General features: G+C 35.8%; 1 protein-coding gene across 1 annotated transcript in view; it reads left to right on the top strand.

Moving 5' to 3' along the window:
• The window catches only part of b4galnt4a (beta-1,4-N-acetyl-galactosaminyl transferase 4a), a 210,974-nt gene that overhangs the window by 162,576 nt on the left and 37,013 nt on the right, over nucleotides 1-11,385 (top strand). Inside the window, exon 8 of the mRNA XM_067379463.1 lies at nucleotides 8,760-8,838. Coding sequence (XP_067235564.1) covers nucleotides 8,760-8,838 — 79 coding nt within the window. The remainder of the gene's footprint in view (nucleotides 1-8,759; nucleotides 8,839-11,385) is intronic.

The raw sequence follows: 11,385 nt of genomic DNA, 5'->3' as shown, positions 1-11,385 counted from the left end.
GTAAAGATTTAAAGCTTCATGAAGCAGTGTTTTGAAATTGCCCTTCTATAGATATTGTGGAATAAGGTCGCTATTTTGTTATTTTTGGAGCACAAAAAGTATTTTCGTCAATTTATAATATTAAGTTTGAAACACTGAAGTCACATGAACTGATTTAAATATGTTTTTAGTAGCTTTCTGGGCATTGAAAAAAGAAGGGTCATTGCTGGCGATTCAGGCCTCACTGAGCCATCGGATTTGATCAAAAATATCTTAATTTGTGTTCCGAAGATAAACGAAGGTCTTGTGGGTGTGGAACGACATGAGGGTGAGTAATTAATGACATAATTTTCATTTTTGGGTGAACTATCGCTTTAATTTTTTTGTAACGTTTGACATAAGGTAGCTCCACGCTATGCTCATCGGAAGCAGAACTTGCCCCCATCTTGGAAGTGACGTCAAATGACACATCTCGCTGAGGTCAGGGTTCATCAATATGCCCCGAGTTCACAGGTCTCGCTACATTCAAGCTACATTCTAGACGTTATTTCCAAGTAGGAGGTGGGGAAAATCCAAATTCTGATTCGTGAAACGCAGCATTAGTTAACTCCGTAGCATTAGCTAAAAACATTGTACTGTATCTCATTGTAGACTTTCATGTTATCACTTAAAATACATTAATGGAGATTCTATAGGAGTGTTATGTTGTGTTTAGTCAGCATGATGTTAGAATTGTTGTTAAGCTAATGGTTCAGTATGTTACTAAGCATAAAAAATACATAGCACACATACTGAGTAAAGGTGCGGTCACATTAGTGAAATTTGGGTGACATTTCTTGGGCTGAAAAAGATCTGTTGTTAATGGTGTAGAATCCACTTTCAAACCATTTTTTAATGCAATGAATTCACATAACCAGTGATGCAAAATCTGTTTGTTAAAATACATGTACATCGAAGGTGAAGTTACTGAAGTACTGAATTAATTCTACTTCCTTTTACTCTGGAGTCTTGGATGAAAAATTTCCCTTCTCGTATATGTGTTCTAGGATTGCCTTTTCTATGAAGGATTAATAATAAACTTGGCCTTAGACTTTTTATAGTTTAAAGCCTTTTTGATGGTGAGGCCTAAAAATGTTGCCTAGCTGGTAAGCTCACTATAGGTTTCAGAACAGAACAGTGAAAGCTCTTCCTATTTCCTGCATTCCACTCCACTTTATGAAGGTCCTCTTTGTTTTGGCACGATGCCGGCACACCTGCTGTGATTGATTGTAGTGTGGAATATAAGACGGGCAGAGCGAATCAGTCGGTGTGAAGTCGAGGAAATTGCACTGTCAACGACACCCTCCTCCGACCGTAATTCTCAATCTGTGAGCTTTCGGCCCACTCTCGCTCTTGAGAATTTCACCTTTTCCCTCTGAGAGGGTCTATTTTCTACTTTTACCACAGACTTTATCACACTTCCTGTTTTTCTCATTCACTCAACACACTTTATCGGATTCTCCTTTCTGTCTCTTCATCTGTTTCTAGTTTAAATGATGGTTTCCTTTCTTTCAATAATTTTACAGTACATTACTGCAGTATTTAAATTATGAGGGTACGAGACCCCTTAATGCCAGTCTTACTGTATCTCAGAGTGTCATTTAATTTTGTTTTCAGGCAATTGCCTGATGATACATATTTTGATAAATATGTATTTATTAATATCAGTGTATAGATATATATATACACTGATATTAATAAATACATATTTATCAAAATATATATATATAAAAATACATAATATTAATATATAGGGCTGGGTACCGAACTCGATACTTTTTAGGTACCGATCGAACTGCCTCGATACTATCGAGTATCGAAAAGTGTCTTGTCATTCGGTACCAAATTTCGGTACCTCAGAATGGAGCCGAGTAGAGGGGCGGAGAAATGCTTTCGCTGTCTCGTTGAGGAGCAAGTAACGTTGCGCTACATTATTATTTATATCTAAATATATAAAACTATACGCGCAAGAGAGACCCTATGTGCGAGAGGGCGAGTGAATCAACGGTTTCGTTTTCAGTTTATCTCCGAATGGACGGGTGAGAAACGGCTGTTTATGTGAGCAGCCGGTTCACTACAGATACTGTTAACAGAAAACAAAAGTGTAGCACTGCCTGCAGAAACAGCGGAACGCGCAATGTTTTTTAGACTAGTTATGGATAGGTACAACACACAGCAGCTTTACAGCGTTCGTCCCTCAAGTCTATGGAAACACGCGACCGGTTCGTGACAGGCTCGTTCGCCTGCACGAGCACAGGCTCTGCCTCTGGCTCCAGAACGCGAACAATTCTGTTGAAAAAGGGGTATCAGCGTCCTCCTGATACTGCGGATAATCTGCGGGTCGGGCCAAGAAATAATAAAAAAAAAAAATAACATTCAAATTAATTGCGGGTGGATGAGAGATGAATCATTAATGTGTTGATTTTAATAAAGACACAGAACTGTTATTTCACGGTAAGACGCAACGAACTTGCGTCACTCTTACTTCCGCTTTGATCTTGTTAATAATAATAATTTTTTTGAAGAAGAACATTTGCTGAGTGATTTAAAAAGAGCCTCACATACTGAATGTTTGCATTGAAAACTAAACTTTATTAAAACTATTTGCACTGATTTATTGTGTTGGGTAAATTTTTTTAATTTGTGCTTTTTTTATTCCCCGCAGTGGCTCAGGAGATGAGTCTTTGAGTCTGAAAAAAGGTCAAAAAAGTTAAAATATAAAACCAAAGATTTTTTTGAGGTTATGTAATCTTGTTTAAACAGATTTTATAAAATTGGTATCGAAAAAGGTATCGTTTAGGTATCGGTATCGAAGTCAAGGTATCGGTATCGTCTCGGTATCGAACAATTTTGAACGATACCCAGCCCTATATATATATATATATATATATATATATATATATATATATATATATATATATATACACAGTGGGTACGGAAAGTATTCAGACCCACTTAAATGTTTCACTCTTTGTTACATTGTAGCCATTTGCTAAAATCATTTAAGTTCATTTTTTTTCCTCATTAATGTACACACAGCACCCCATATTGACAGAAAAACACAAATTGTTTTTGCAGTTTTTGCAGTCCCTTTGCTGTGACACTCATATATTTAACTCAGGTGCTGTCCATTTCTTCTGATCATCCTTGAGATGGTTCAACACCTTCATTGGAGTCCAGCTGCTTATATGCCACGAGTGTGTAAATAAATGAGAGCAACAACGGAGTGTCTTAAACCCTCTTTTGTGTTGAACTACTTCCTTCTGCCACGGATTCAAATCTCAAGTTGACAGTTGAACAGTTGAGCCCAAGCCTCCGTAACTAATTCAAAAACATCACTTTAGAACTAGTAACGAAGGAACATTGAGTCGCTTCATTGAAGCTTATTGTATTAAGAGAGAGAGATCGACTAAACGAGTACCTGCATCTGATATAGCGTTCATTCTTCAGGTAGATGTCCATAATATTATATCCATTATATATATATATAAAAAAAAAAATCAGTTTGAAAGTCTGCAGAAGAACACGACATCTTTGTCTTTGTCCTTGTAAATGTTCACATAGTGCTAAAACAACTTGTTCTGACTCACTCATAAAGAGAGTCTTTGCCACCATCTAATGCTGTAATAATGTAACTTTCACTGATACTATTGAAGGACACTTTTTCAATACCAAATACGCCATATTATTTATATAAAATAATATTTATTGAACAATATTTAATTTAACACCAATGATTATAAAAAACATAAACACAAGCAAAAAATTCATTCAAATGTACAAAAGTAGCACTCCAGTACAGGATTTAAGTTAAATATAGCCTAAACATAAAGTTATACATTTAAATTTTCCCAAAATTTTGTTTCCCAAAAGTTTGATATACCCCAAATTAATTCTATTTTTAACCATTATCTACATAAGAGCCAGTAGCAAATTTCAGAAGGACTGGCCGAAATAAAGCTGTTCTCAGCGGGTACACGAGCACTGAACGGCCGCTGATGGCCTGGAGCTCGCATCTGCAAAAGCGTCAAAACAAATAGTAAAATAGGCACTATGTTTATATATGAGTCACATATTTGAGGTCTAAATAACTACATTCTCACCAAAAAACAAAACAAAAAAACACTACATTTTGTGACAAAACAACAGTAGTATTTATAAAAAATATAGTAGATTTGCTCGACCGCCATGACAGTCGCCGCAAGCGGAGTGATACAAATGGTGAAACTGTACCGTCCGATGCTGATACTGGGAGAATATCGCACAGCTCTCAGCCAATCAGATTTGAGAACCAGAAAGAACTGTTGTATATAATATAATAGATAATAATAATATAGTGGTCTCTATCATTATTATGTAGGCGGTTTCTCCATTTCTCTTCATTTTGATTTTTATCTCTTTCCCACATCTGTTCTATTTGCTCTCAGTATTTCATAGGCCCACTGAAGCAAACAAGACATTTGCGTTAGCATCTGAGCAGAATTATTTCTCATGCATTAGCAGCGCTCATGAATATGCATGAGCAAATTTACTCATCAGGGGCCTCATGTTGCAAATATCATCTCTCTGATTACCAGGGCACCAAAAAACAAATATAAAATAATTAGTGCATGTAAATAATAATATGGAGCCTCACCCCAAAGATTTTGGATGTGCTTTAAATACTGTGTTGTTCTCTGTAAATGACATCAGTGCTGTATTGATAGGAGAGTGACAGATCGAGTCACACCCGTGAGTGATGTTTGTAATGTCACATTTGGAGGTGTAATAAGGTGTGAAATCAAGCAGGGCTCTAATTGTGCTGGTCTAACAGCAGATGTGGCCCATTTGAGGAGATGTGATTTTGATGAGATGAGTGCCATAGCAAAGCACATAAGATTCACAGGTGTGTTCAAACTTTAATATCACTTTAAAACACGATAGATGATACTTATACAATATGATATGATATATACACTACTGTTCAAAAGTTTGGCGAAAATCAATACATTTAAATTCAGCACGGATACATTAAAATAATTAAAGAATCAAGGTTTCCGCAAAAATAGGAAGAAACACAACAGTTGTCAACCCTGATAATAATCAGAAATGTTTCTTGAGCATCAAATCATCATATTTGAATGATTTCTGAAGGATCATGTGACACTGAAGACTGTGAAGTAATTATGCTGAAAATTCAGATTTGCATCACTGGACTAAATTACTGTATTGTAATGATATTTCACAATATTTACTGTTTTGATCAAATGAATGCAGCCTAAGTGAGAATAAAAGTCTGTTTTCAAAAAATCTTACTGACCTTAAACTTTTGAACAGTAGTGTAGCCTATACGACATAGTATGATATAATATGATATAATGATAAATATGTTGCAATATGATACTACACACAAATGATGTATGAGATAATACAACACAACACAATAAACATGTTATTTATATGATATTAAATGATATGCTACAGAAAAAAATGCATAACGAATTGATATGACAGAAAACAATATGGTGTTGTCCCATATTACATACAGTAAAATATGTTATTAAACTTATTATATAATATATAATATATGTTACAAAATATGACACAGTATAAAACACTACAATATTATGAACTATGATGTGATACATTATTACATATGATGTGACACATGACAATAAATATATGCTATGCCAATGAATATATAATACTAAACAATGCAATATATTTGTCAGCCATCAGCACAGATCCTCAGCAAAGACCATGGGAACCAGAAAATTGGATTAAATATTGTAAATGATATCAATCTGACTTGTGATGCAGACTAATGACATTTTAATTAAGTAGCATATTTCATTTAATTACATACTACTATTATGCATTATTATGCATTGTAAATGATGCTAAATTACAACATTTAAATGGTTCACCTTTTTTCTCTCTCAGTGAATGGGACACAGATTTTACTAGTAAAATTTATAAAAATTAATAATATATGTGTCAAATAATGTTCTTAGTCTTTTCTTCCTGTGGGGGAGAAGACTAAAATAATTTACTATGAATTAAATGGAAATTATATAAATTGTATTTTTAAATTAAATACAATTTATTGTGTAAACAAAATACCAATAATACCCAAAAGAAAAAGAAAAAACTTAGCGTGTGACTTTTAATTAACACATAAAATAACAATAAAAACAAGCCCGAAATACACCGGGACTCTTATTTTGAAATGTCTGTACTATTGCAGGCTGATTCTTACAACTGTCTAAAACGTTTTATATAAAGGCCATGAAGTAGACTTTGTAATAATTCATCAACTTGAGTTGATTAGCAATCGCTTGGCATAAATCTGCGCTTTTCATTGATTGAGAATCATTTTGAAGCAGTCTGAAGCGCTGTTGTGCGAGCTTGTAGAATGTGCAACAGCACCCCCTTGTGACTTTGCAAAATGCAGCGCCCGTGGGAATGTCACTGGGAGTAAACAGTTCTGACGCACACATAACGAGTACGAAACGACTAGTTAATCGATCGCGGATGGTTTCATTATCTTGCGCGGATATAAATGTATAAGAGGATAAAAATAATAAAAGCAAAAATGTGTCTCCATTAACTTGGGCGGCCGTTATTTTACGTGGGCGGCCCGCCCAAGTAAAGTCTATGTGTGGGAAGCACTGATGTGTGTGTATATATATATATATATATATATATATATATATATATATATATATATATATATATATATATATATATATATATATATAATAAATAAAGAGAAATCGAAGAACAAACTGGTGTGATGTACTTTCAAACAAAATCAGGCCAAAATGAAGTTAGTTTTGTGTTCATTTTGGGAGTTCGAAACAGCTTGCCAAAGCGATCTTTCCGGAAAAGTTAACCCTGGCTGCTAAAGACCTTTGAACTACCATTAGTCTGTGGTGATGATGTAATAGGTAGGTGTGGCTCTGAGGCTCCGCCTACTTTGACATGGAAATCTTATCAGGTTCATTTCTTCTATTAGGTCCATAGAGGTCAGATGACCGCAAGTAAAAACATGAACACACTTGAGAGATGCTTTATAGTAGAAAATGAAGTTGTAATTGTAATTGAAAACAACACTGACAATGTTTTCATGTTCAATACTGTAAAGCTGCAGCCTTTAAACAATCTGTTGTATTAAGTGGTATACAAATAAACGTGACAGAGCGGCACTTCAGAAAATTCAGGTCACATTTATTTATATACCACTTTATACATTTTCCACCATAAAGCGGCTCCAGTTTTTTTTTACTCGCGGTCGTCTGGCCTCGATGGACTGAACAGAAGAATTGAACTCGTGCAAACATACTACTGTTTTCTTATTGCTGTCATTTTTGTTGTGTTTTTATGTTGTTTTTGAGAGGAAAGCACACAGCACATATTTACATATTCATCTAAACGTCACTCTCAGCAGTGTGGGCGACGTTGGGATGATCGCTAACAATATACCACTCCGTATTGCGAATTATTTTTACCACAAAGCGATGAACGAAAAAGAACTTTGCCGTGAGAATATCGGGGCCTTTTGAGCTGCTTTACAGCAGAATTGAATTCTTTTTGCATCATTGAATTGTTACTTTCCTGTTTATTACTGTATAAAAATAGGTCAGACTATAAATTCTGAGTGTAAGTTTGAAGGCATTGTGAAATGCATGCAAACGTGGTTTTACATTCTATCTTAATATTTAGTAGTTTTGTGTTGCGACTCTTGACTATTTTCCCAATTATAAGTCTTAAAGGGTTAGTTCACCCAAAAATGAAAATTCTTTCATTTATTACTCACCCTCATGCCGTTCCACACCCGTAAGACCTTCGTTAATCTTCAGAACACAAATTAAGATATTTTTGTTGAAATCCGATAGCTCTGTGAGGCCTCCATAGGGAGCAATCTCACTTCCTCTGTCAAGATCCATAAAGGTACTAAAAACTTTTTTAAATCAGTTCATGTGAGTACAGTGGCTCAATATTAATATTATAAAGCGACTAAAATATTTTTGGAGTGCCAAAAAAAACAAAATAACGACTTATTTAGTGATGGCCGATTTCAAAACACTGCTTCATGAAGCATCGGAGCACTAATGAATCAGTGTGTCGAATCTTCTGTTCGGAGCGCCAAAGTCACGTGATTTCAGCCGTTGGCAGTTTAACACGCGATCTGAATCATGATTCGATACACTGATTCATTTATGCTCCGAAGCTTCCTGAAGCAGTGTTTTGAAATCGGCCATCACTAAATAAGTCGTTATTTAGTTTTTTGGCACTCCAAAAATATTCTCGTCACTTTATAATATTAATATTGAACCACTGTACTCACATGAACTGATTTAGATATCTTTTAGTACATTAATGGATCTTGAGAGAGGAAGTGTCCATTGCTCCCTATGGAGTCCTCACGGAGCCATCGGATTTCAACTAAAACATCTTAAAGTTGTGTTCTGAAGATTAACAAAGGTCTTACGGGTGTGGAACGACATGAGGGTGAGTAATAAATGACAATGTTCATTTTTGGGTGAACTAACCCTTTAATAAATGTTTTTTGACATATAAATGGCTAATGTTGCCATTTTCTGCAAGTAGTAATCTACTTTATTGCTGTAATAATATATGATACGATGTTACATTATAGGATATGATAAGATACAATATGATATGAAAATGCACTAATAAAAATACAGGACTTACAAATGAAAGACAATAAGATTTCATGTTCATTCTTTTCCTTTCAGTCTCATGGCCTCCAGAAGATACTACTTTGAGATTCTCCACAAGCAGGATGACAAAGGCTCGGATCACGTTGAAGTCGGGGTGAGTTTTGAATTGGCTAAATTTTAACAATAGGGTGGGGGGGGGGTAGGCTTTAATAATAAAATTACACAAATATACACAGCTGAACATACAGAACAGATCTAAATAAAGCTAGCAACATTACAGCCATTAAAAGACAAAACCTGACAATGAACACAGAGAACACTGGAGTTTATATACACAAGATATCAAGGGGCTAACAAGGGACAGGTGAGGGAAATCAATCACTATGGGAACAAAGGAACAAAGGCAAACAGGAGCTGTGTCTCAGTTCAGAGGCTGCATCTTTCGAAGGCTGATCGCATAATGAAGGATGGATCACAGTTACTAGATGACAAGAGCAGTCCTCCTTAGGCTAGACTGTCACATTTAACAGCGCTAGGTGTGAACTAGTGATGGACGATTTCGAAACACTGGTTCATGAAGCTTCGAAACCTTTACGAATCTTTTGTTGAGAATCAGTGGTTCGGAGCGTGTTTCAGTAAACGAGGCTTCGTTACATCATAAATATTTCAAAACGTTTTAAAATTTCACTGGTTCACCACTGGGGGCGATCTTTGTGAACCCATTAATCATGCAGATTCACTGAGATCGCCCCCGAGTGGCGAATCATTGAACAAGTGTCTGTCTATTACTTGATTAATAAGTGTCTAAAAGTGTCTCTTACCTGATCTCTGATGAGTTTTACACATTTGTGGATGTCTTAATGAGGTATTTGTATAATAGTAGTTAATAGTGTCTGTTTAGCTGACCCAAAAAAAAACAATTTGATAGATTACACTTTCAATAAAACGTTTGCAATGGATTTTTAAAAGCTGTTTTTATGCATGTTTGGCATGAGATTTTGTTGCATTTGACCAGCAGGGGTTACCAGCGTGTGATGTTTCGAACGCTTCGAAAAAGGGAATCATTTTGCAAAGCAATTGGTTCAATTTATTCAAAGCTTTGAAAAGCTTAGTTTCTCCCATCATTAGTGTGAATGTTGCAGACCTCGAAGGCATGGCCTTTGAAGTCCGTGTCCTTTGAAGGATGCTGCCTCTGAATTGGGACGCAGAAAGGAACAAAATACAGGCAGTGAAACACTGGACCAATGGGTGTAAACAGAAATACATATCAAAATAAAAGTCCTTAAAGAGATAGTTCACCCAAAAATGAAAATTATCTCATGATTTACTCACCCTAAAGCCATCCCTGGTGTATATAACTATCTTTCTTTCAGACGAACACAGTCTGAGTTACATTAATGGCTTTTTAATGGTAATGAATGGGAGCGTAATGGGGGCGTGACATTTTGAAGCCCAAAAAAGCACATTCATCCGCAGTAAAAGTAATCCATATGGCTCCTGGGGGTTAATAAAGGCCTTCTGAAGCAAAGTGATGGGTTTTTGTAAGAAAAATATCCATATTTAAAACTTTATAAACCATAATAACTAACTTCCAGTAAACAGCCATATGCTGTTTACAGTGAAAGAGTAACCCCTGACTCGACACATGACGTAATGACGAACATGGAAGCGCAGAGGCTTGAGCAAAACAAAAGAAGTCTAGAAAAGAAGTCTAAAACAAGAGAAATGTTGGAAGATTTCAATATAAGGAGGACCTTGAGTTTGTTGTCCAGCTCTATTTGTTTGAACCTCAAGAGACGTCTACTCTCAATTAAGCTTACGCTACTCCGACATTCTACAACATACTTCGCATCAGAGGTTACTCTTTTGTCGTAAACCGATGCGTACGGCCATCTGCCGGAATCTAGTTATGTTATTTTAGTTTATAAAGATTGAAATATGGAGATTTTTCTTACAAAAAAAAACATCGCTTCACTTCAGAAGGCCTTTATTAAGCCTCTGGAGCCGTATGGATTACTTTTATGATGGATGGATGCACATTTTTGGGCTTCAAAATCTCATGCCCCCTTCACTACCATTATCAAGCTTGGAAGAGCCAGGATATATTTTAATATAACTCCTATTGTGTTCGTCTGAATGACGATAGTCATATACACCTAGGATGGCTTGAGGATGAGTAAATCATGGTGTAAAATTTATTTTTGGGTGAACTTTAAACACAAAACAGGGAAACAGGACAGGATTTGAAACACTTTTAATGCATTTCAGACCACATAGTGCTTTTCAATTCACGTTCTGTTTATTCCGTCTAAACATGCGCAATCATGCATCCTCCACTATCCATTATCTGAACTGCCAAAACAGCTGTTATTGTCCAATTTGATAAATGTTATTACACAAGTCTTTTCAGTCCACGGGCTATTCTGAGGATTGATAATAGAGGCTAAAGATACTGAATGTTTTGGTCATATCTGCTTTCACTCACAGCTTTGATAACACCCCATTCAGTCGGTCTGAGAGAGCCGAATACCTCTGAAAGCCTCTGTTTTGGGTTTTAAGAGTGGGTGACTTCTTATTGTGTTCTCAACCTGACCAGCACTGAGTTGAGGTCTTTTCGTGAGCCTATTCATCTGTCTGTTTTTGCTCAGATTAATTCTCAACATCTCCACAAAATCAATGTCATGGAAAGACTTTTTTAGAT

The sequence above is a fragment of the Chanodichthys erythropterus genome, chromosome 24, assembly GCF_024489055.1.
Source record: "Chanodichthys erythropterus isolate Z2021 chromosome 24, ASM2448905v1, whole genome shotgun sequence".
NCBI classification, from domain to species: domain Eukaryota; kingdom Metazoa; phylum Chordata; class Actinopteri; order Cypriniformes; family Xenocyprididae; genus Chanodichthys; species Chanodichthys erythropterus.
This window is presented reverse-complemented; position numbering and strand designations above follow the sequence as displayed.